Source organism: Mastigoproctus giganteus, chromosome 6, assembly GCF_048544385.1.
Source record: "Mastigoproctus giganteus isolate SK-2022 chromosome 6, ASM4854438v1, whole genome shotgun sequence".
Lineage (NCBI taxonomy): Eukaryota > Metazoa > Arthropoda > Arachnida > Uropygi > Thelyphonidae > Mastigoproctus > Mastigoproctus giganteus.
This window is the reverse complement of record NC_143580.1, coordinates 137960525-137988289: the sequence shown is the minus strand read 5'-3', so window position 1 is coordinate 137988289 and position 27765 is coordinate 137960525. Positions and strand designations below refer to the sequence as shown.

The window sequence follows — 27765 nt, the reverse complement described above, 5'->3', positions numbered from 1 at the left end:
AACAGAGTCTCTCCACTCGCTGTCTCATAGACGTACTGTTTCTGCTGCATGCCTCCTCTACAGATATTTCCATGGGCACTGTTCTTCTGAATTAGCTTCTATAATTCCTGCTCTCTCTTTCAAAACAGTCCGAACACGTGCCACCACCAGCCAACATCCATTTACTGTCCAACTTCAAACTCAGAGAACCAACTTTTCATCTTCCTCGTTCATTCAACTGCCATTTTCTGGAACAACCTTCCTTCATTCGTAATTCCTGAAAATTACAGTCTACAGAAGTTCAAGTCCAATGTCAACAAATATCTTCTTTCGTCTTCTCAACCTCCAACTCAAGCAAGGTACTAAGTACTATAGGTTCTAATACCTTTCGTGGTTGGGATTAAGATAAAAAAAAAAAAAACTGAATAACATCATCAAAAGGGTGAATCCATTATTGTTAAAACTGAAAGGCACTGCCATTGCAGATTGTTTCAAGTCTCAAGGTCTTCTATTAGACAGTGGGTGGTCTGAATTAGCAATCAAATGGTGTGTGTGGAAGTAAAACTTCCACCTGACATGTATCTTTAGTGAGATGTAAAGTACATTTGCCCTATGCACCAAACAAGTAGAGGAGTTGGATTTTTATTCTGATGGAGACACACTGAAATAATTAGATAACATGTGCACTTCTCTCTGTTTTATTTTCTCTTACTAGGAATGCTTTATCCCTCCAGTGACAACAGGCTGTAAAATAAAATTCTGCTGACTTAAAATTATGGGAACACAGTTTATTCCCTACTAATGGGATTACAAGCAACTTCTGATTTTTTTTTTTCTGCATGTCAGAGTTGTAAAAAAATTAAACTTAATAAAGCATTTGCAATAGTGCCAAATGATATACAGAATATATCCCAAATTATATTTTCTAGTAACAAAAGAAGTGCTGTAGGTGGTTTTATTTACCTTATCATATGTATTATTATTATTTTTATTGAAAGCACAGCATCATTCTTATTGTGATATCAGAACTAGTGGCCAAGGCAAACAAATCATTACATTTTCTGTGTTGAAAATGTATGACAACTGCTAACAGAAAATGAAAATTCCTTACTTTTGATGTATCTATGGTGTGGTCTGAACCTAGAGACCAAACACTAGATTGCTATTTTTTCATGTGCAATAGGGATACAGTACCAGGAACAAAGCTGCAATACAATATCAAAATATGCTATGAGCTATTCATCCTGTTTCCCACAATGATGACGTACCATTTACAGCTAAATCTCAGAACATCAATACTTCAAGAACATATTCCCCGATTTGATTTTTCCCAAAGTAATCATAATGAATTTAAAAGTAATGGTTAAGCTGAAACCTTGTCAAAGAAAACAATTTATAAAAATTCAAGCTGCAAAGGAGAAATCTTGTGTTTTGTACTGATGTAGATGGTTTAATTGATGCACTGCATATTAGGTGCTATTCACTCTAATGGAGATTCTTCACTGACAGCTCAACGATGAACTTAAGAGAGATTCTGATATAAGGTGATAAAATGTCACTTGTGGTTCCATCACCTATTCCAAACACACAAAGAAAATTTACAGTCTAAAATTCTTGTTAGAAGAGGTGAAATATTATGATTATGAGTAGACAGCTTGTGACAATTTGAAGATGCTAACTTCTTGGACAATATTCAGTTACCCAATTTTTTTTGTGTGTCTGAATCGAATAGCAGGATTTAAGCTGATCACTGAATTAGAAAAACATGACCAAAAAGGACTAAACTCACAACGAGATTTATATCATCGAAAACATATCATTGGGCCACTTGTATTTCCAATAAAAGTGCTTCTGTCAGAATATACAGCCAAAGATAATGAGGAAGGCTATTTTCAGTACACAGTTTCAAATATTTCTGAGATAAGTGATGCTGAACTCCATTACAGTATATGACAGATCGCACATCAGAGAGCTGCTGCAAAATGATAATTTCAGAAGAACTTCTATAATGTTGTTAAATACTTTAGGCATTTATAAATCAAAGGACTATAAGAAGATAATCAACAACATGCTCACTAGTTTAAAAAAAAATAGACTGAAACAAGAGTACGAACCTTCTCTTTTCTACACAGCCATTTTGAATACTTTCCATAGAACCTTGGCAAAAAGCTTCACCAAGGTTATGAGCAGAAAGATAACAGGGTAAATGGAATGACAGATTACTGTTTGCATTCAAAAGTGATTCCTTTAATAAGCACAAAAGAATTTGAAAAACAGCACTAATTCATCCATGTACAAAAAATAAAATAATAAAATAAAATAACTGCCAAAACTAAAATAAAGTACTGATTTAGTGAAATTAGAGTGCACATTATCATTTGTTCTTAATACTCTGCAGCTATTAAGAACAAATGTACTAACTATATGCACAATGAATTATCTGTAGCAAAAGATTTATTCTGCAGTAAGTAGTACATTTTTTTTTTTTTTCATTTCATTCAAAACATTTGTGATCCAGCAATATTAATTTACAGATTTGAAACCAGCACCTGAAAGTTGCATAATTTCATCTATTTATATTTTAAAAAAGCAGATTTTTCTTTATATATACTAGTGTTATCTGTGACTTTCCATTTTCAAACAGACTTCTTTTTATTCAATTAATAAGTAAAAAAAAAAAAAAAAAAAAAAAAACTTACCTACTTTGCAAAAAGGTGAATATTCTGATTCTAAACCCTCTGTATTTTCGTAGCACTTTCTGTGTGTCATCTTCTGTGTTAAATGAATTCATCAGCACAAGTGGAACATCTGCATCATAGGTTTTATTTAAGTGCTAATGAAATTAATAAAAACCACACGTGTTATCAATTCTTTATCAATTTACAGGACATTTATAAAGTAAGTTTATAAATTCAAGCAGATGGATCTAACAAACCAATAGTCACAGGAAACTGAAAATGCACAGCAGCTTAAGGAAGCATGTGGTATCAATTACTGCAATTGTCAATTACAGTCAGCAATTACTGCAATTGTCAGTTAATGTCAGCTATGAACCATTTAATTGTGTATGAGATCTAATCAAAATTCCAGCACTGAATTCATTCATTCTAACAGAACATGAGAACACCCAGTAATTCAAATTTATGCACTCTTGAGTAAAAAGTAATTTCAATAGTCCCTACTCTTTGGTGCACCTTTCATATTCTTCTTTCAAGATAGCTATGTTCCATGTTAGATGTTGGAGATAGTTGCCACATCATGAACCCTTTCCTTCCAAGATGTATTTCAGACAGAAATGAGTGAAATGTAATTTGTAATCAGACCATGCATATTTTTTCATTCATTTCTGCTTATCCACAAGTTTAACCACAAATTGGTATAGTTAACTGAATACTACCTAAAAACCACTGTTGGGTATTTCAGAATGGCCAAATAAAATTCATGATTCACCAAATGACCTTGTGGATAACACCTGTAGTACATAGCACCACCACTGTGACATACAGCATCATCTTCAAATTTCAGCATATCTGTTTTGATATCTTTGGTCGAGATGATGATAGGTCTTCCAACGAAATGACTGATGCTAAATCTCAAGGTCTCGGCTATAAACCAAACTCTCAGTTGCCTGCACTGGATGTTGAAAAGTTGTCAGTCACTACAATGGCAATACCATCTTCAAGAGTGAGAGTTTCAGAGGAAACTTTACAAAGATTTGTCCCATTGTCCAATCTTATCAAATGTTAAATCATCATTCACCTTGCTGGCACAAATCACAGTATGAATATAAATGACTGATTTCTTCTTATTTAATATCACCACAGTACATTCACTTACTTTCCTTTTACACATTTGTATACTTGTAAATTTAGTCCAAATTTATAAGAATCTCAATCAATCATTTACTGATTAACCTGTTGTTATTCACAAGAATGGAGGGGATTTCTGCTTGCTCACCCTTTTTTTTTTTGGCCAGAGTTTCTTTCCTAAAAATTCAGATGAACAGAACAATACCCTGTATACTGTCATTAACAACTGTGACCACCTTTGTATTAACAGCAGACTTATACATCAAATTTAAAATACCTTAATCAATGTCATTAATTAATATTAAAAATGATAAGGGGCACAACAAGGATGCTCCAGTCAACAATTGACTGGAGCATCCTTGGACTCAGAGGAGGTTCCCACTGACTGGAGATGTGCAAATGTATCCCCAATTCACAAAGGGGATCGAAGGGTGACATGAGTTACAGACCAGTTAGTTTAACTTCTGTTCCGGGTAAAATAATGGAGTCACTGGTTAAAGATGCATTGCAGGATCATCTAGACAAGACTGCAGCAATAATTCAGACACAGCATGGGTTTGTTAATGGAAAGTCTTGTCTGACAAATTTGATAGGATATTATGATGTGGTTACAAAGGAACTGGATGCAAAAAATAATTTTGATTTCATATATTTGGATTTCAGGAAAGCTTTTGACACTGTTGCGCATGGAAGACTATCGTACAAATTGGAGCAGAATGGTATTAAGGGTAAGTTGCTACAATAGATAAAAGGATGGTTGAGTGGGAGAAGACAGAGGGTGGTAATTAATGGGTGCTGCTCTTCGTGGACTAATGTTATTAGTGGTGTCACACAGGGTTCGGCGTTAGGTCCACTGTTGTTTTGTATATTTATCAATGATATTGATGAAGGTATATCAGGCTTAATGTCGAAGTTTGCAGATGATACAAAGGTTGGCAGGGTTGTTAATGACAGTAATGGCAGTGTGCTACTGCAAGAGGATCTAGAAAATTTGGGCAGATGGGCTAAGAAGTGGCAACTGTAGTTTACCCTTGACAAATGCAAAGTACTGCATATGGGTAAAAGTAACCCCAGAGAAATGTACCAACTGTGTGGTACTACACTTAAGGTGGCAGAAAATGAAAAAGACCTGGGAGTAATTGTGCAGTCAGATATGAAGTTTTCTGAGCAATGCAGACAGGCTGCCAGGGCAGGTCATGGGGTTTTGTCAATGATATATATGAATTTTGCTAGCAGGGAGAAGGAGGTGATTGTCCCTCTGTATAAGGCAATGGTCAGGCCACGCCTTGAGTACTGCGTACAGGTCTGGAGGCCTCATTTTAGGAAGGATGTAGATTTACTTGAGCGTGTACAGAGAAGGGCAAGTTTCTTTAGGAAGTGTGCAAGGAAGTGTGCTTGTGAAGAAACTAAAAGTTTCTGTAGTTTCTTCACAAGCACACTTCCTTTTCACACTTTTCTCAAGTATTTTACTCTTTTTTAGGTCTTTTACTCTTTTTATACAATTATAGTATAAAAAGGACAAAAATGAGGAGTAGCAAGTAGGCAATTGAATAAACAACACCATAAAGGCAGAAACTGACTATCACCTCACGCTAGCTCACATTTTAGTAAAGCACATTTATGGAGAACATTACCATAAACAATAAAAAAAAATTTACAGTTGCATTCCTGCTAGTGGAATCTGTTATAAACGGATAGTAAACTCAATCTAATTGCATTTCAATAATACCAATAGCTGGAATTGTGGGTTTTTACATTATTATAGTGAAATGTGTTTCTCCTTTACTGAAATCTTCAATCATATAAAACACATAAATACATTTTCAGTATCTTCTCTTCATTCCTATTGTGTTGCGTTGTTGGACAATTCCCGTGCTCAACTCCCTATTTCTTGTAAATACAAAGGTGAATCGTAAGCAAATTCGGTTCGTGTTACATACAACATTGTTCCCCTATTCATAAATCGTGTATGATCGAATTCGTGTAATGTAAACATGTGTTATATGAGGATTGACTGTATATGATGTCAAAATTATTCTTTTCATCCACATCTAGTTCCACTGTAACAACCTTATAGTAATTAATCACACTGGTGAGGCAAGATATTCCTTTAACAAATTCATGCTGTGATTGTTGTATGGCTCCACTCCAATAAAGAACATTACTTTAACCATGATTTTCTCTGGCACTGAGACTAAACTTATAGGTCTGTTGTTACCCACTTCACCCTTTTACCAAAACCATCCTTATGAATAGGAGGTACATTTGCACATCTTCAATCAGCAGGTATTTCTCCTGAATCTTAGGATACTCTCATTATAATGACTAAAGGTTTAATAACCTCTTCTGAAGCTTCTTTAAATATAATTTTAGATTCCATCAGCCTCAGGTACTTTGTTCACTTTTACCTATAACAATTTCTTTTCTACCTTACTGTTATTATAAAATAATTTAACTCCCAATCAGCATTAGATACACTTATGCTAATCCCAATTCTGTATGCGAGTGAAGGTGCAATATATTTATTCAGTTTATCTGCAATTTGTACAGATTCATCAACATTTATACCATTCATATCCAGGGGCTAAGTGGACCAACATGATTCATCCCTTTCCTTCACCACTGAAATCAATCTCCCAGCACTGGTTCATTTATTTTATCATTATGAATTTTATACTAACAAACAAGGCCAACAGCAAATACAATGAAGCGAAGACCACAACTACTATGTCACAGCAACCAAGACATCATACTTCAATCTACATCACACAATTTGTGAAACTGTGATGCACACTCCATGGTACTTTTTTTTTAAACAAACAGGGTGTATCCTGCCACTTGTTTTTAAAGGTAAGGTAGATAATCTGATGCTTTGCTATAAGACTGCAGGAGTATTTCAACACAGTAGTTGAAATAAAATCAAAATTCATTATGTGTTAACTGTTTGATTTTGATCATGGAGAAACTTTCTTCTCCCTGCAGACCACCAAGCACAGAGTCCTCAGTGCTAAGGACTGGGCTGATGTTCATTTTTCACAAATATTCACAATTCTGCCTACATTGCTAACATCTTTTTAATTTGTATATCATCACCTGAACAGCTGAATCCATTATACATTTAAAAATCAGAGACACTGCTAGAATGGCTGTTTCAAAGCTTACTGACTTCTCATCAGCTGGATTCTATTTGCAAATGTACGTTGAACTGTGAATAATGATTTTGTCTAAGTAAACAGGCAAGAGATGTATGGAAGCAAATCTTCCATTTAAAAAGATAACTGCTATGTTTGTTTTTAAATTCTAAAATTGTGTTAAGATATGCAGTATACCACTTTCGCATTCTAAAATCAGAAAATCTTCAGGATCATAATCAAACATGGGCAATAACATAAAGTGAAATTTTGATTTTATTTAAATTATTGCATTGAAATATCCCTATAATCTTATAGTATTGTAATGCATAGGCAAATATGACCCAATTCTATGGATTAAAGGCAAACATAAACTTGATATTGCAATACAGGAACTCCATGGCTTACGTAATACTTGACTTATAGAAATTTGACTTTACGTAAGTTTTTGCTGTCCAGTGCAAACTTCCTGTAGGAATAAATGGAGGTATCGTGAAAATATCATAATGTGAACCCAATAACACATTGGTTTTTTTCGTAATTCATTCCAAGACCTCGGAAGTTGAAATTTTCGCTATATAACTAAGCTATTTATCTCTCTAAAAGGTCATTTTTTGTAATGGAAATTGCACTACACTTTCATCATTATCATATGTTCCATTATAAGAATCAATTTTGAATGCTTTTGTGATATTTTTCTAAAACATATTTCTGGAGGTCAACTACCATAAAACAATAAAAATATTTGCACTTTCCGGTTTATTGGGGCTTTTCAGTTAGCACAATCTATTATAAACAGGTGGTACACTCGATCTTATTGCATTTGCGGTAATACCAATAACTGGAATTCTGTGGGTTTTTACGTTACAGTATTATGGTGAAATGAATTCCCCATCACTGAAATCTTCAATCATATAAAAAACATAAATAAATTTTCAGAATCATCTCTTCATTTCTATTTATTTATTATAATGGTGAAAGGAAAGGGACCAACAGAAAGTACAAGTGCTGGCAGTGCACGGAAACGAAACAAAATTGATTTAGAAATGAAGACGATTAATTAAGAAGTACGAAAGAGGACAAAGTTTATCATCTATTGCACATAATTAGGTCTCGCTGCTTCAACAGTGAATACTATTTTAAGGGACAGTGCGCATATAAAAGAACATGTTAAAGGATCAACGCATTTAAGATCAACAGTGATCACAAAACAGCATTCAGGTGCTATATCGAAGATGGAAAAGCTATTACTACTATGGATGGAAAATCAGATTCAGAAGCAAGTGCCTCTAAGTCCAGAGGCCATTCAAGCAAAAGCAAGAAGTATTCATGAAGATATTAAGGATAAGTACAACGAACCCCAAGCCAAGTTCGTGGCATGCAATGTGTTGTTTAATAGGTTCAAACATCACACTGGTTTCCAAAACATTAAAGTATGTAGTGTGTTAAACCAGTGCCGATTCTGCAACTGCAGAGAAATTTTATGATGTGTTGGAAAAAATCCCTTCTAAATCTCCACAGCCCCAACTTCCACAGCAGTGTGCTTATCAGCTGGAGAGCTAATTGTAGCAACGATACTCGAAAAGTAAAACTTGCTGATGTTATGCCTGTCCCCTCTCTCTTTTTAATTTTATAATTTTGAAATTTTTTCTGGGCATGAGATAAAAAAAATTCAATAAATTTTTTTTACATGTTCATTAAACATTTCTTTTTTGCTTCAATCAAATTCAGCACGCATATTTGCGAGTGCTACGTAAGCATTTAGAGAAATTCCGGCTTACATAAAATTTGACTTGCCTAGAGTTCTGCGGAACACAACCCTTACATAAGTCAGGGAGTGGTTGTATATATATATATATATATATATTTAATAACATAAACTTCATGGCATAATACCTATGCATAGTGTTATTACTGCATTAGGTATATTAGTTCAGCATATTATTCTTAATTAAACTGGATTTGAATGAAAATCATATCTCAGATCAGACTACAGCAACAAAGCTGTAGTTTGCCTCAAAGTAGCATAAGTGTCGTGGCTTGGGGAGAACTGAGAAGGGGAGAGGTTGTCCTCTGAATCACAGACTTATGATATGTAATGCTTGTTTAATGTTTGCAGATCTATCTGAAATGCGACATGATTTGCTTCAAAGGGATGTTGCTTGGATAATCCAGTATCAGAAGGAAGAAAAGTGTCTACCAAAAACGTTTGGTTTCCAGGCCTGTACGTCATATTTCTGCCAGCTGTACTCACTTGCAAAATGGCATTAACTCTAATGCAAAACTGTGGTGATAAGCAGTCAAAACACTGAAAAGCAATGGGTGGAGCAAGACCTGCCTATCACTCATTATCGCAAAGATCCACAAGTAAGAACCTTGTACTGAAAGCTAACCTTTTTTCTTTTCAATGTAAAGTACATGCAAAGTTTCTTATTTAACTTCAGTTTATTGGTATGAAACACACTGTATATAAAATTTCTAGAAGTTTTATACTAGATCAAATAAATAGCAAAGAAAGGGGGTATAATATAATATTCCTTGAAATTTTTGTACCAGGTCAAATACATGTTCAAGAAGGTAATATGACTATACTTTTCAAAAAAAAAAAAAAAAAACTACTAAACTAGTAAAGGATAACTAAATGCAAAGAATATATATTTATGATTAAATTAAAAATTACAGCCTTACCTCTATTTGCTGAACTGTTAAATCAAGGAAAGTCAAATCATTTCGTACAGGAATGACAGATTTTGGACCAGTGCACCCCATACTAGTTCCAAGGCCACCATTCAGTTTAATTACCACTAATTTGTTCAACATATCTCTGATTGTGTCTGTTTGTGGTTCATCTAAGCTGTCATAATTGCGAACCTGCAAAAATACACAGCGTGTTATTTCATGACATGTTCTCGTGTCACATAATAAATAAAACTTAGGCCTGTTACTGTGTTTAATATTTATTAATGATAATGAAGTGCGTGTTTCAAGTTTAATGTTTAAGTTTGCAGATGACACAAAGGTGAGCACAGTGGTTAATAACAGTAATCAGGAGAGGCTACTTCATGAGGATCTGGATAAACTAAGCAGGTGAGTTTGAAAATAGTAATTGTGGTTTAACAGCAATAAATAAAAGGTGCATTTGGGTAGCAGTAATCCCAGCACAAAATACCATTTGGGTGGCACCAAATTCAAGAACTTATTGAGGGAAAAGTTCTAAAGGTGATTGTGGAAACTAATACAAAATTCTCTGACAGTGCAAACAGGCTGCTAGAACAACTCGTGGGATTCTGTCAAATATACAGGAACTTTGTCAGAAGGGACAAAAAAGTAATAATCATTGTTTAAGGTAATGGTTAAGCCACATCTAGTGAAATACTGAACCCTTTCCAATGGATCAGTGTCCTTCTTGAAATGAGATTTGGAAACCTCATTTCAGGAAATGACAGATCTGTTGGAAAAGGTGCAGAGAAGAACAACAAGATCAGTTGAGGGAACAACAGAATGTTCTTAACATGGAAGACCAATTCTTTAAACTGCAGTCTCTCTAAACTAGGCATCTGCACAATGACCTAACTGAAGTGTATAAGAAACATACAAAGGACATACATTTAAATTTGAAAAGAATGGTTGCAGATTAGATGTGTGGAAATTCGCATTCAACAAAAGAATGGTCAACTGCTGAAATAATTTTCCACCTAATATTGGGGAGATGGACAATTGCAGTAAATTTCAAAAAAGATTTGGACAAATTATTGGAAGGGATGGGGAAAATGCCATCTAAATTGCCAATACTAATACTAAAACTCCCCAGCTATAAAAATTATATTACTACACATTCTAACATGAGGTAATATAAAAGATCACAGTTAAGATTTCAGTGACCCAATGAATTAGGCTGCTATGTTGACATGTATAACAATAAAGGTATAAAAAACATAACATTAAAAATGTAAATTTTAAATATGAGTAAAAAGGTTTAGTGATTTTAAACAGCTAAAAACAACAGAGACATGCTCATTGTTGGATAAAATTTAACTGAGTGTACAAGACTCAGCCAGATGACCAAAAGCAGTAAAATATAAAACACATTCATATCTATATCATGGACACTAACATAAAATATGACATGTTTAAAAAAGGTGCCAGACTCCTCACACATAGAAGAATCATCTGCCCTCAGCAGTAAAGCACACATAAGGTGACTATGTCCTATATGTAGGCGAGTTGAACAACTTCCCCTCTATGGTTTGTGTACAGATTACACTGAGTGTTGGATTACAGGCTTTATTTAATACAGCTTGTCCATAACCTGCCTATGCCAAGATTGTTGCCACTGGGAGAATAATCTATTGCATATTACTTGCCTGTATTCTGTTTAGGGAACTAACAAGCTACGAATGTTGTGGGGTTGTGGTGACCTTGCTGCATTTTCAAGATGGTCAGTGCAATAGGGCAGTAAATATTTGGTATTTTTGGATCCTTTCCTGGTGTGGGAATGGCAAGTATGATTGTCCTAAGACAGAGTCCAGAAACTACTCTTTGAGATAGATTCTGTTGTAGAGATAGAGTAAGCAACTCACAGATTCTCACGAAACATGTTTAATAATCTCACAATGGATGTTATCTGGCCAGATAGCACTCACCTGGGAGAGAGAGAGAGAGAGCCACTTTCAGTTCCTAGTATGTGAAAATCTGGTTGTATCCTTAACAGCCATTTGAGGACAGTTTCAACTGCTGTTTTTCAGATTTCTGTTTGAGGACCAGGAATTCTGAGGTGTAAGATGTTCTGCAGACACTTTAGCAAATATCTTGCAAAGAGTGTTGGCAATTGCAGTTGGGTTTGCAATTACACATCTATTATGCTCTAGGATTGATGAAGAGCATGATGTGTATTTGACCTTCATTTTCCGGACTATGTCCCAGACAACTTTTGGTGTTGCCACCCGACTAACAGAGGATGAAGTAGATCCAAGATTTCTTCTTACTCTGACACCTGATGTAACATGCTTTGGTATGTGCATGTTTGAAAGCTATTAAATTTTCTGGGTAAGTTATCTATGAAATATCCCCCATGCCTTGTTTTGTCTTTTTTTTGCTGCTGTGCATCCACTCAGTTTCGACTCAGACATTGACTCAGTTTCCACCATTTCCCAAACCATAGTTTGAGTCGATGTCTTCAGAACTGCCGTTGCAGCTGCCTGGACAATACTTTCTGTGATGTACTTAAATGAGTTATTAACTGGCTCCTGGCTGACTGTGTAAGTATTAAAATTTGCCGGATGTTTGAAAGCATTTCAGTCAGCATGATCAATTTTCCACCATGATATCCTAGACAGATGGCATAGTCTCCCATTGAAAAGGGTGGTTATGATTTGGAAATGATCACTACCATAAAGGTTTTCTTCACCCGTACAAACAGAGAGGAGTGAAGAGGAGCATATAGAGAGATCGATCACAGTAAAAGTACAGGTAGGAATGCGGAAAAAGGTGTTAGAACCCACATTTAGAAGGGAGAGGTCATTGTTTTCAATGCATATATATTTCATATTCTGACCACTTCCACTGATGTCAGAGGTGCCTCCGTAGTCAGGTGGGCAGGAGCAGCAGTGCGTAGCACATGCTTCTTGATTAGACCGGGGTTCAAGTCCGTGATCACTAAATACAGAGGATGCAGAAAGGTCAGGGAATGACCATTGCATATCCCCAGAGCAATATGGCCTTAGTTGCTAATGCTCCTAAAAACCAAATAACAAACAAACAAACTGATGTCAGCACTACTAAACAGAGTATTATGTCCATTGAAATCCCCAGTAATAGAAAAGGTGATGGCAAATTTTATAATGAGATAAGGTCTACCAGAGGGATGTTGTTCCCAGATGACAAAATAGATCAAGTAGATAGTTAGAAAACCCAACTGAAAGTATGTCTTTTCAGATGGGTTTGAAATACATATACCATAAGCTCTATATTAAAATACATATATTCAGTAACGCAAATTTCACAGCATAACTGGTGCATTATAACTGCATAAGGATATAAGTTTAGTGTAGTATTTTTAATTATACTGAATTAGAACCAAAATCTACTGTATAATACTAATTTATCTATGTGAAGAGCAAGTGTCCCTCACTCCAGCACAACACATGCATCCTCATAATAGAGACACTGCAGAACAATGTGGAGGCCAGTCTCTAGTTCTCTGCAAGAGTACAATTCTGAGGGCCCAAGCCCCAACTGTTGTAGCCTGGACCTCAGGCCATATCCTACCAGGACACCAAAAGTCATCAGGTCAAACTGCATACAAGACTGAAGTCTCCAGTTAAAATGGAGGGCAAGAAGGTGAACAAATGTCTCCCCTTCTCAGAGTTAGTCACTGGGCTTGCCGAATGGTCTCTAGCTCATCATTGATGTGCCTCTGCTCAGATGTTAAAACCAGGCCATCAGCCACCATCCCAACTGGGCATGAATGGATGCCCATAATCTCTGGGTATTGTCTGACACTGTGCTGAATGGTGTTAAAACATTGTACAACACTTTCCCTGTCTGAAGCATATATAAGGGATCCATAACCTATCACAACCTGATTAATGCATTAAATAGTGAGACACTGTCTGTTCACCACCCCCTTAAGATGGAACTGATATTCTGATTGAAGAATACTTAGGTTCCGTAGCAATTAGTTCAAAGACATGCTACATGAGCCTGAAGGTAATGTTTATTATTGATTACACTAGCCAACAAGTTTAACCTTTTTTTTTGATAACATGAACAAAATCAACCGATTTGGACTAAATAGCATGTGCTGAAAAGAAAATGACAGTAGAAAGTTTGCAGCATGTCATGTTTTCATGTTATGGCTTTGTGCTCCTTTTTTCCAAAAATTGTGAATTTTTATCTCAATGTACTTTACTTTCCTTGTAAATTATTACTTGAGATAGAAATGACCAGTAAATATTCTAAATGGATAAAAAATAACACATTTATACTTTATAAACACATATATGGATTTAAGTAAGCAATAAAACCACAAAAGTGGAGGCAAAAATAGGAACTCTTCCTACTTACAGCTATTTTTTACTCTTATGAGCAGAATGGTCCTCCCTTTATCAGAAACCAGCAATAGTCACCCATCATTGCTGGATCCCATCATCCTTGATACCTCTGCTCCATAGTGTGGATATCTTGGTGGAATTTTTCCCTCAACTCATCAATGAAAGATCCCAAGTTGTCTGGAAAGAAGTCCAGGAAAGTAGGAAGTGTATCTTCAGCAATATTCAGTTTGATAATTATGCAATAATTTTTCTATCAATTCTTTTATAGTTCTCAACTTTTTTTATTCCCTAAAAACCTGCTGACAACAGCTCTGAAGGATTTCCAAGCAGCTAATTCAGTGGTGTTAAGTTTAGTTTCAAAGATTTCATCCTTTAAAAGCCGTCTAATTTGTGGACCTACGAATAAAGCCTCCTTCAACTTTGCATCACTAATTTTTGGAAACTGGCTTTTTAAGCACTCAAAACTTTCCTTATTTTTGTCCAGAACTTTTACAAAATTTTTCATGAGACCCAACTTAATGTGCAAAGGTGGGAGAAGCACCATTTCAGGTTTCACTAAAGGCGTGCATTTTATGTTGAGTTTCCTGGGAAAGTATTCTTCTGATGAGCCATTCCTTAACAATATAATGATGTTCAACTGCTCAACTATCCTATAAACACAGGAAACAAACAATACTTAGTAAAACCACTCTGTAGTTCAAGCAACGAAGTGATTACTTCTAAATCACAACAGATTTTCCAACAATATTTCTTATAGTTTAATCCATTTAATAGCAGTGACAAGCTATCATAGGTTTCGTTCATAGCCACTGAAACTGATGGTTTGATATTACCATTGTATAGCAAAACTGCTTTTAAACTGAATTTAGAAGAATCAATGAATTACTCCATTTTTCAGGAGTGTTCAAACTTTAGTTCATCCATCAATCCATTTACATCTTTGCAGACACAAAGAGAACCTTCCATTTGATAATAACCCACAAACTTTTCATTTTGGTTTCTAAACACAGAAATCCTCGTGGTTTTTGCCAGCAAATTCCTCTGCTGCAACCTAGATCCTAATAGCTCAGCCTGTTGCTTTGAAAGATTTAAATTCCTTAACCAAAACATTAAGTTCACTTTTCTCAATTAAGTGTTGTGTATTGTCATTTTCAGGATTGTAACTAGGATCGGCAGACGATGAGGGGGCAGGTATGGGCTCTAGTGACTTTTGCTCTTCTTCTGGAATACTGATTTCTTCACAACTTGGTGGAGGAACGGGAATAGGGAGTTGCTGTGTGGGGGGGGGGGCACTGGTCTCATTGAGAATGGAAGGTTGGGGTATTTTATTTATCTCTATTTTTCCTTGAAAACCATTATTATTTGTGAGGGAAAAAACAATCTTGGATGTGACTTGTTGGTTCTCTCCAGATCATTGAAACAGCAAAAGGCATTTTAGAATTGTTCCCCTTCATCCATTCAGTCAGATTTACATAGCACATTATACAGCACATATGTGGTACCCACCTTTTATCCTGATCACCTACATGACGACCAAAATAAAAATAAGCTTGTTCTATCTTGTCTGTGATTAATGAACGTTGCGACCTCACTATAAATTGTCCACAAACATAGCAAAAACTGTTTGGTGAAGTAACGCACACACTGCGTTTTCGCTCCATTTCACGAATTTTCACAAGACCAAAACGGAACTTTAAAACACCACAACCTACCACTAGATCTTAAAAATAGAAACTTACCCCAAAAATGTACATTTAAGGGCTAAAGACAGCTTGTAAACAAATTGTCTTTCACAGAGCCACCTGGCCGCCGGAAATATAGTAGGGTCCAAACGTGCTACTGCATAATAAGGTTATTATTATTAGTCATATGGTGAAGGAAGCCTGAGGCTTATGCTGCACCAGTCAAAAAAAATTCCCAAGTTACCCTGAGAGAGAGAGAGAGAGAGAGAGAGAGAGAAGCAGAGAAAGGAATCACCAAGAAAGAGAAGAATGAAGCTCCAGCTCAGAACACTGGGTTTGCCAAGCCCATACTCACCAGATGTGAGCCCCCTGGGGTTAATAGCAATATAACTCAGAACGGCCACTCCCCGGGACCATAAAACTAAAAAGAGGTATTAGCACACCATTAAACAACACAAATATGCCTCTTTTGTTACAATAAATTCGACTGGGAAAGGTACAGAGCACGATGTTGGGCAATTTCATTGATTTTGAAGCTATTTTACGTTTTTTTTTAAATTGTTTTTGCATTTTTCTAAAAAAATGTAACATGATAGAAACATTTTACTGTCATATTCATAATCAGCACATACAAATTACCAAACAATGCTTACTTTCACTCATGTTAGCAAAACCTTGTTGACCAGTGACTAATAATTATTAGTTTAGGGACTAATAATTATTAGTCCCAAAACACTGATAGTATTAGAAACCGGGATTACATAATTCTATATTCAAAATTCGGGTTGACATGCATGTCATTTGCAGTAGTGTATGACAGTGGATATTTTCCCAAAACTTCGGCATCCAGTTTACAGAATCCATCATTTTACTTATTGGTAATTGGATCTGTTTTTCAGAGGTATTCATGTTCTCTTGTTGTTATTTGGTTTTTAGGAGCATTAGCAACTAAGGCCATATTGCTCTGTGGATATGCGGTGGTCATTCCCTGACATTTCCGCATCCTCCATATTTGGTGGCTCATGGGCATTCATGTTCTGTGAGTGATGGAGGATAGTGAGATCATCTACATATATTTATGCTTTAACCATACTTGACATGCTCCATGTTATGTTATTTATTTCAATTACAAACTGAATCCACAAAAGCCTCAGATGCACCAGTCCTTGAAGAATTTTGCCTAAGCAGCTGGTAAGGGAGAATAGCCTATGGTTATTAGGCAAAGTGAGGTCATACTAAGGTTTTGGAAAAGCCAGCACAGCTGAATGATAAAGCATACCCACCAAGAGAGTGAGTATGCATTTTCTCTAAAAGTCAGGTTGCAAAAGATAAACATGGAATTCACAGCTTTATCACATGATATAGCAGATGCCACTAAAAGAGTTGTGTATAATAGAACTATCTAAGTTATATTATACAGCAAACTGATCTTGCACTGCTCACTATACATATAAACAATGTGAATCATAGATAGTGGCAGCTGATATTTCAGAAAACATTATCAAGCACTTTTCCTACTTCAACAGCGGATGATAAATTAAATCGTTACCTGCCCAAAAAAGGATCGGGGGGGGGGGGGGGGGGGTACTTTATATTTACCATTCTGCACCTGTATTCTGGGACTAAAATTCTCAATATTTTGCAAACTACTATATTTAATACAACATATCATACACACAAAATATTGATACAATTTTTAAATTTACCATACTGAACTTTGTCGGCAGTTTACATTCTGTTATGAAAAGGTCCATGAAAATTATAAAAAGTAGTAATAAGGTGGAGCACTGCCCACACTCCAAATTGTGGTAAAACTATTTTCCAATACTTCTTTCAATCGTCACTGCAAATTTTCATAAAATTTCCATTTTCATAAAAATGTTTTTATTCCCCTAAATATTAACCTTGATGCCATATTTTTTTAGATTAAGATTCTTTGATGTATGCTTTTTTTTTTTTTTTTTTATGAGAACCCCAAACACGAGAGGTATTATAACCTATAGTACTTAGTACCGTGCTTGGGTTGGAGGTTGAGAAGACGAAAGAAGATATTTGTTGATATTGGACTTGAACTTCTGTAGATTGTAATTTTCAGGAAATACGTATGAAGGAAGGTTGTTCCAGAAAACGGCAGTTGAATGAATAAATGAGGAAGATCAAAAGTTGGTTCTGTGGGTTTGAAGTTGGACAGTAAATGGATGTTGGCTGGTGGCGGCACATGTTCGGACTGTTTTGAAAGAGAGAGCGGGAATTATAGAAGCCAATTCAGAAGAACAGTGCCCATGGAAGTATCTGTAGAAGAGGCATGCAGCAGAAAGAGTGCGTCTATGAGAAAGCGAGTGGAGAGACTCTGTTAGAGATGAATCATTAATTAACCTAACTGCCCTCTTCTGAATGGAATCAAGAAGTCTGAGAGAGGTTTTGGGGGCACCACCCCAGATGTGGGAACAATATTCCATGGCAGGGCGGATTTGCGATTTATACAGAGTGAGCAGCTGTTTGGGAGAAAAGTAACGCCGAGAGCGAAAGAGAAAACCAAGTTTTTTAGATGCAGAGGAAGCAATATTTGTAATGTGCTTGTGCCAAGAGAGATTAGAAGTCAGGGTAATCCCCAAAAGAGATATATAATTTTGCCTAGAAATTGGAGTGTCACTAAAGATAGGCATAGGAGCAGAAGAATCCTTTTTGCGAGACATAAGACAAGATTGAGTTTTAGAAGGGTTGAAATCAACTAAGTTGTCTTTGCCCCACTGGAGAATTACCTGAAGATCGGCATTTAAGGAATTGGCAACAGATTTTCGAGAGCTTGAAGCTGATTGAGCAGGACAAGGTTTCTCAAAATGGAAAGTTGAATGCAATGTGCTATCATCGGCAAAACTATGGATAGGATTTCCAGTCAATGGAAGAAGGTCATTGATATACAAGAGGAAAAGAGTGGGGGACACCGGCATTAGTGGAGAAGTTAGAAGACAGAGAGCCATCTACCATCACCCTCAGTGAGCGATCAGAGAGAAAACTGGATAACCAATTATTAAAAACAGTTGGCAAACCATAAGATGGAAGCTTGTTTAGAAGACCTTTATGCCAAACACGATCAAAAGCCTTTGAGATGTCAAGAGCAACTACTTGTGTTTCACCGAACCTTTCCATTGAATTAGTCCATAAATGGGTAACATAAGCCAGAATATCACCAGTGGATCGACACTGACGGAATCCATACTGGCGATCGTTGATCAGACGGAAGGTTTCTAGGTAGTTTAAGAGTTGGCGGTTAATTGATTTCTCCATTACTTTAGAAAGAGTAGAAGTAATTGCAATGGGACGATAATTGGATGGGAGGGATTTGTCACCCTTTTTGGGAACTGGCTGGATATGAGCAAATTTCCAAGCAGAAGGAAAAACACCTTTGGAATAAGAAAGTGAAAAAAGGCCGCAAAGAATAGGAGTAAGTTCAGGAGCACAGGTTTTGAGAACAAGTGGAGAAATACCATCAGGACCTGGAGCTTTCTTAGCATCAAGATTCATCAAAATCCTTCTGATATCCTTTTGACGGAAGACCACAGGAGGCATTGAATGGAGCGTGTTAGGAATGGTGGGAGGTGTTTTACCAAGATCATTAATACATGAGCTGGAAGAAAAATGGGATGCTAGCAGGTCAGCTTTATCCTTGGCTGAAGTGAAAACAGAACCATCTGGTTTGGACAGAGGTGGGAGCAGAGATGGGCAAAAGTTGCGGCCAATAGCTTTGGCAAGAGACCAGAATGCTCGGCTACCATTATGGCAAGAAGCAAGTTTTCTACTCTTAGCCTGTTCACACTCTAGTTTGGACTGATTAATAACTGCTTTACAATTGTTGCGAGCTTTGGTGTAGGCAGAAAATGAAACTGAAGAATTAGAAACAAGCCAATTACGATATGCAACGTTCTTCTCTTGGACAGCCTTAGCACATTTATTGGAAAACCAAGGTTTAGATAAAGGACGAGATTTTAAAGTGGAGTGTGGGATAAAGGATTCCATTCCTGCAAGAATAATTTCACTGACACGATCTGAGCAAACGTTGACATCAGAAGTTTTGAAACAGTAATCAGACCAAGGAAAAGAAGAAAAGAAGTCTCGCAGGTCATCCCATTTTGCATTCTTGTAATGCCAAACAATACGAGGTTGGGAATAGCCATGAGATAAAGGTTCCATTGGAGAAGAGACAATCACCAAGTTGTGATCTGAAGTGCCTAAAGGACCTCTCACTTCAACCTTGTACTTAGAAGGGTTGTTTGTGAGAAAAAGATCAAGCGTATTGGCTGTATGATTAGGTTTGTCCGGTATTCTTGTAGGTAAATGAACAATCTGTGCTAGGTCATTAGTAATTGCAAAAGCCTCAGCATCTCAACCTGCTGGGTCGGTGTGACTAGAAAACGGAAGCCAGCTGGAGTTGTGAACGTTAAAATCACCGAGGAAAATTACCTCATTGTTAGGAAAGTTGGACTGGAGAAAGTCAAGTTGCAAAGAGAGGAAGTCAAAGAGCTCCAAGTGATTAGTGGAGTTGGGAGAACGGTAGAGACAACAGATGAATTTTACACAATGAGGTAGAGAGATTTTAAGCCAGAGAAGATCAAAGAGAGGAGATTCCAAATTGCCAAGTTTCTGACAGGGAATATCAGAATGGACATATGCACAAGTACCACCTTTGAGGCGAAAGGAATCATACAGCAAATAATTTGGACATCTGAGATGAGCAGTAGTTGAATCAACTGATAACTGAGATTCAGTCAGAAAAAGTACATGGGGTTTGGAAGACTGCAAGTGGAAATGGACATCGTTGAGATTAGAATTGAGACCACGTATATTTGTGAAATGAATTAGGAAGTCCTTGGGAGGTTTAGATCTTTTCGCAGATAAGCTTGCTCTATTATTTTGACAATTCATGGTGTATTCAATAGTAAGAAAAAGTGGGTGGGACATGCTGTATGAAGTAATGAAATTTTTGGATATGGCGTACATGTGGTAAGAATATACCCAGATCCTTGACATAACGTGGCCTCGACAATGCTCCCCGCATACACACTACTCGGACTCCCTCCAGTCACTATCTGGCAGAGTAGAGGTAGCAAGATTATACACTAGCTGATCCGGAAGCTTTCTAGAGAGTTACCAATAGGTTCAGTCCGGTGTACTAACTAGCGGCCGGCCTGCGAACACCGTTTTAGATCTGTACCCTCAAAATGTAAGGAATATTGGATCTCGCCACGACATTCATCATAACCTCAAAAATCATCAATCATACTGCATGATGAAAGAGATAGGGAAGGGTTGGCCGGAACTTAGCTCTAGAGACTAAACATGGGTTCCACCACTTCAAGCCTCCAATAAGCAAAGTGGTGGTATTTCACCAGTTGATGAGAGTCATCTACCACCTAGTACTGCCTGGTAACATAGAGGGACGGCGTTCCTCCATGTAGTGTGGGCGCCACACCTCGACCCCTGCTTACATTGGTTCGCACCTGGGTGGTCACCCACCATGTACTTGTGCATGAAGGTTATACCCAGGATTACTAACAGTCCCACCATCGTGAAGGTGCAAGCAGAGGATTTGGCTGTCGTAGACCGTCCGGACTTCGCCGAAATTGGGTCCACTTTGACTTGAGTGTCACCCGAATATCAGTTCCATCAGCGTTTTAGACTCCCAGGTAGCAAGAACAGCTTGTCTGGCATATCTGAGAGAATGTCTGTGACAACCTCAAGGACCATAATTTGTTGATCTTTTTGAAGATCAACAAATTATAAATATTGTTTGTTATGTACCATGATAAAATTAGAACCAAAGTGCAAATATTTGGTCCTGGCAATTCTTTTTAGTAATTAATGCATTCAGATTAATTACTTCAGCTAAAACTGAGGTGGTAACATTTAGTATATTTAGTACTAAATATACTAAATGCCCATTATACCAGATGGGCATTTTGTATAAGCTATTTATAGAAATGTTATCACCTCAATCCATGGCACCTCCATAGCCAGGTGGGCAGGAACAGCAGTGCGTAGCACATGCTTCTTGATTAGACCGGGATTCGAGCTCGTGACCACCAAATACGGAGGATACAGAAAGGTCAGGGAATGACCACCGCATATCCCCGGAGCAATATGGCCTTAGTTGCTAATGCTCCTAAAAACCAAATAACAACAACTTCAACCCATACTTAATACAGTTGGTGAATGGCCCCAACTGATGACGACGACATCGAAGGCTTCTCGTCCAGCTCTTGGTTTTTCAACACACGACTCTTCTTCATATAATATTTATAAATGACACCAGGAAAAAGGTGGTGCACTTCCTCATCCTACAGATGCTTTTAAATTAATTAATCTATTAATATAATTGAAAACTTTTACTCTACTTTCCTTTATGTAAATTTAACCCTAACCAATATGGATCTAGAGGTGAGTACTAAGATAATAAGCTTTGCTAAGAATCTTAATAGATAATCAACAGTACTTCAAGCTTTTAGCTGTAAAATTAGTCAACACATAAATATTCTTAATACTTAAACTTTAACTAGAACAAAGTAAAATATATTTTAACAAAATCCATGCTAATAAACTATAAACTTACAGCTTCTTCAGGCAAAGGCTCAATTTTATCCCACTGCACCGATAAAGCTACTCCAGTCAGAAATTTTACAAATAACTGCTTAAAACCTTCAAAATCTGCCTCAGTTTTCTAAAAATTTAAGAGAAAAATTAATGAAATTAGCATTAACAAAATGACAATGCAGTTAAAAAGTTGATTACTTATGATTATAAGTTTGCAATGAATGTTTGCAGTTGGCTATTCTTTTCATTTGTACAAGCACACATCTTAATAATCTCAAGCAGATTGTACAGTATATTTCAAATATACAGAACAGCTATTATAATTTTAAACAAGTTAGTTAATGTACACAATGTGTTAGGCACATCAGCAAATGATAATATTTCATAATTTATAATAAAAAAAATTTTAAAAAAAGCAAAAACTTTCATGCATGAACCAATAACATGGTTTATGGGCAAACTCCATATTTCCTATTCATTCCTCTTATCAGCACAAGGCAAACAAACATAAATATCCAGTTTCGCTAAATTATAGGGTATATGGATAGCCTAAGTCAGGGTGGCAAACCTTTTTATGAATGTCTGCCAAAATTGGCTAAATCTTTTAAAAAAAACTACCCTCCACGTGCTCCTCAGAATTTTTCACGTGCCCCTTGAATATCAGAAGGTGATATTCAAGACATTTAATCACACAATTTTGTCACAACTTCGTCACTACATGCCTGGCAGAGAGAAAGGGCATGCACAGGTCACAACTCAAGGTGGATTCCTGGAGTGATGTTTCGAAGTTTGAAAATTTTTTTTTGGAACACTGAATTCCATGTGCCCAAAAAATGTATATGTGTGCCACTTTGGGTACACATGCCATAGGTTTGCCATCCCTGGCCTATATGATAGGTATGAAAAATATATATATAATAATTACTAGTTGTTTGATTTTAAGAAACAAAATTTCATGAAAATCCATCCCCCGGGAGTCAAGTTGTTATGTGCAGATGGACATACAAATTGGTTCAAGTTTAATTAACTTTGGGATGGCTAGATAAATTGTTCTAAAAGAGCCAAATATAACATTTCATGAAAATCCATCTTCTGAAAGTTGAGTTATTACATGCAGATAAACAGACATTGTGAACACAAAGCACTTTACACACACAGGGTGGTCTGTAAGTAAGGAAACTATTTTGAATACCTACTGATGTAAATATGTATAAGTTTAAAAGTTTATAATTTTTTATTGTTTCAAAATAACTTTAACATATGAAAAGTGCAATGGGCCCTCCAACAAAGGACAAGATTGAAATAGTAAAGTGGTATGAAAATATTAAAATGCTGCAGGAGTTGCACACAAATTCAAGAAGTTTTTTGGATATAAACCACCCACAATGAAAACCATAAAGCATATTGTACAGAAGTTTGATGATGCTTACATAATCATAAAGGAACTTAAATACGTTTGAATGAGAACTGGAATGATGACCTGAATGGAATTTGCTGAGTATCACAAACCCAGACATCATTGAGAATGTTTTTCAGACTGATGAAGCTATATTTAAACTAAATGGAACTATTAATCACCATAACTGTGTTTATTTAATCTCTTAACAATCCAAATTATTTAACAAGGATTTAAATGCTCCTGGCTTGACAATCTAACCTGAATTTGGAAAGAGATGTATTCAGACCTTTTTTTCTTTGAGGGAACTATGACAGGAGAAATCTGCCAGACTGCTAAAAGGCAAAATCCTTCCATTAACACCAAAATCAAGATGAAGCATCTACTCACCATGCAAAAACTGTTTGTGAATTCTTAGATGTAAAGTTCCCAGGTCAACATATCGGGCAGTTGGGTTCCATTGAACAGCCAGCACGCTTCTGGATTTAACGCAGTCATTACTTTTTGTGAGGATTCTTAAAGAATAACTTACTGAGGAACAAGCACAGATCTCTTCTGGAGCTTCAGCAGTCAATAATTGGAGAACATTTCTGAAGAACTGTGCTTTGCTGTGTGCTGTTCTTTCCCAAAAGACAAAATGACAGCCATACTGAAGAGATGTGAATTTTTTTTTTTTTTTTTTTCGCTTTTTTCAGTTTGTGCATACCCATTCTATTGTGCTAGCATTAATTAAAATATCTATTTAAAATACACATAGTTCTCGACTTTACGAGTTAATTCGTTCCTAGCGTGTGCTCATAAAGTGAAAACTCGTAAAGCGGGAATTTATTTCCCATAGACATAAGGTTAAAAATAGGGGTTACGTTCTCAACAATGAAATTAGTTAGCTAATTAGCTTATGTTTAAACAATGACTGATTTATCGAAAGAAATGAAAATGTAGCCTGTAAAATCAAGCAAATTATAATAATAGAGAAATTGTTTACGACTTACAAATGTTAAAGAATATTTATTCTTCATCATCATCGACTAAATGCATACTCGTTGATCACTCATTATTGGCTCGGCACTCGTTGGTTTGTTGCACAAGGAGTCGTCTTCTTCAAAAATGTTTCAAGAGGCATTTGTTTCCAAGATAATCTTCTCTTTTAATTATAAATTTCACGACTGCATGCATAAGCATTTTTTAACGGCACATACAAATTGCAACTAACACGATTCGCCTGGAGTAACAAGTTTACGAAGCTTAAAAAAAAAGGAATGAAGAGAAGATTCTCAAAATTTATGTTTTTTATACGATTGAATCAGTAAAGGGGAAACACATTTCACCATAATAACGTAAAAAAACCACACAATTCCAGCTATTCATATATTCGCAAATGCAAGAACATCGAGTTTACTACCCGTTTATAATTGCTTGGAGTAACAGAAAAGCCCAACAAACCAGAAAGTGCAAATTGTGTTTATTGTTTTATGCTCGTGACCTACAGAAATGTGCTTTAAAAAATCATCACAAAGGCGTTTAAAATTGATTCTTATAACAGAGCATATGATAACGATGAAAGTATAGTACATTTTAATGATTTGAATTGGTAACTAATACAATTTACGAACCATGCTCACAACCTTTTTATATGGCCTTAAGGTCATGCTCATGATCTTAAAAATGACATTTTAGAGAGATAGATAGCTTAGTTATACAGCAAAAATTTAACCTTCCAAGGTCTTGAAATGAATTACCAAAAAACAATGTGTTATTGGGTTCACATTACGATATTTTAACGATACGATGGTGCCTCTGGAACTGATTAATATCGTAAAGAGGGGGTACACTGTATTGTATAGCTACGCACATGGTTTGCAATGCGGTATTTACAACTGTTTGACATTCATTTTTTGCAATTAATGTTCATATTTTCGATTTTGTTGATACTTGGGGAAAAAAAACTCGTAAACCCAGGAACTCGTAAAGCGAAAACTCTTAAAGCAAGAACTGCCTGTATTGTTATTTACAGTCAAACATGTTTCCTTACTTATGGACCATCCATGCTGATGCAGTAAAAATGGCTATAGATAAACAAAAATTAAAAAATAATATACACACATATGCAACTAGTAAAATGTTTACTCATACTACATACATTATGACCACTTATTTTTTACCATTCAATACTCCATAGCCACTCGGTTTGTTTGTTTATGGACTTTACTGCTAAGAGCAATACGGCCATAATGCACCTAACTATGGTAAAGTTCAATGCTCTGTTTTTTTTATCAATATGGATTGTGGTTGAAGTTTAGAATGTGTTATAGAGTTTTATCTGTTTGTGGAGAGTAAAGATTTTGTCCATATGTGGGTATCTGTTAGGAGATGAGCAATACTCAGTGTTCATTGCTGAAAATGAGGCAAAGAGAGTTTGTCGCTCACTGTTGCAAATGGGGACAATCAACAAGTGTATGGTGGGAACTGTAAGATGGATGCTGCAGTTTGTGCACTGTGTGGTCAGTGACTGACTGCAAGCAGATAAAGATATGTCAGGTGTGTGATCTATCTGTAATCATGCTAATACGACATCTTCATGTCAGTTTTCACGTATACTGGATCTCCTTAGTTGGAAGTGTTTTTTTTTATACTAAGTAGCTTGTTATTGGCTTTACTCTGCCAGATGTTGCCATTGCTCAAGACATCGTTTCTTTATATATCATCCCAAGGGCTCACATCTGGTGAGTATGGGCTTGGCACACCCAGGGTCCTGAGCTGGATATCGTCATTTTTCTCTTTCTTGGTGATTCCCTTCTATTTCTCTCTCTCTATATATACTTGTAGTCAGCTGCAGGTGTAGTAAAGAATTAGTCTATAGGATATGTAGCAGTTTTGGCAGCCATGTCAGCATATTCATTTCCAGCAATTTCAGCATGACTAGGGATCCAACAAAAGAGAACTTATTTCTTCTGGTTTAACTTAAGAGTATTTATTCCAGATCTGTCTAAGAGATCACTATTCTATTCGTTTTCTATTGTGCAGTTTGGATAGCACTAATGGAGTCTGTATAAATAACACTGTGCAATATGGTTGGTGAAAGTGTGTAATTTAAGGCTATGTAGGTAGCACAGAATTTTGCAGTATAGCTGCCAAATTCATTAGGGAGTTTCTTGAATAATGTTGGGAAATAATGCTGCTGTACCAACATGACCATCAATTTTAGAACCATCTGTGTAGATTGGTGTGTACTGGCCATGCTGGGTTCTCAGTGTGACATGTATTTGCAGTATGTTCTGTTGGGACAAGGTGTGTTTTCTTCCAGGCTGTGAATGAAAAGTCACACAGCAGTATATGATGCATCCAAGGTGGGATTGTATGAGATGCAGTAGACAGCTGTATCTTACTAAGGTCAATTTGCCAGGCAGCCTGCAGTGAGCAAAGACGTATTCTGGTTGGTGGGTTTATAGATGGATAAGCTCTGTAAAGGCTTTCCCATTTAGGAGAGAAAGTCCATTCCAAGTGGGATGGTTTGGATGCCCTTTGAGTTTTGCTGCATAGTTTAGTAAGAGCATTTGTCTGGTAGCTGCAAAGAGGTTTCACATGCTTCGGCATATAAGCTCTAAACCAGTGATGTAAGGTATGCCCCCAGTGCAAGAGGAAGAGCACTGTGGTGTACGGGATCCAGTCAACATAAAGTGCTTGGTATAGCAGGGCTATACCAAGCACTTTATACCAAGCACAATATGGTCACGTCTAGACTACAGAACTGTAGTCTAGACGTGACCATATTAATGCATGGTACAAATATAATAGCATGTAATGGTTAGCTCCCCAAATCGTGCCTGATAGAACTCTTAAAATGTTTAGCTTTTTAAGACAGGTAATCCGGAGCATTTTTATATGTTCATGGAAGGGGAGTTTTTGGTCAAATATCAAACCAAGAAAGCACTAGGGACTACTGGTATGATTTGATTTTCTAGTTGAAGTTCTGGGTCTTGTACAGATGTAAGTTACACTTCCTACAGAAATATATTCCAATCGTTTTTTGGTCTGAGAGGTGAAATCTATTGTTCTTGAACCATTTAGCTATTTGTTGAAGGCACCTTGCAACTGTCTTTCTCTCCATTTGCATATTAGGCAAATGGC

At 36.4% G+C, this 27765-nt stretch overlaps 1 protein-coding gene across 2 annotated transcripts in view; it reads right to left on the bottom strand.

Moving 5' to 3' along the window:
- UGP (UDP-glucose pyrophosphorylase) overlaps positions 1-27765 on the bottom strand; it is a 443603-nt gene that overhangs the window by 384912 nt on the left and 30926 nt on the right. For both annotated transcript variants that reach the window (XM_090376515.1, XM_090376514.1), the window contains exons 3-5: positions 22261-22368; positions 9608-9790; positions 2679-2812 (exon numbers count right to left, since the gene is read on the bottom strand). In XM_090376515.1, coding sequence (XP_090232641.1) covers positions 2679-2812; positions 9608-9790; positions 22261-22368 — 425 coding nt within the window. The remainder of the gene's footprint in view (positions 1-2678; positions 2813-9607; positions 9791-22260; positions 22369-27765) is intronic.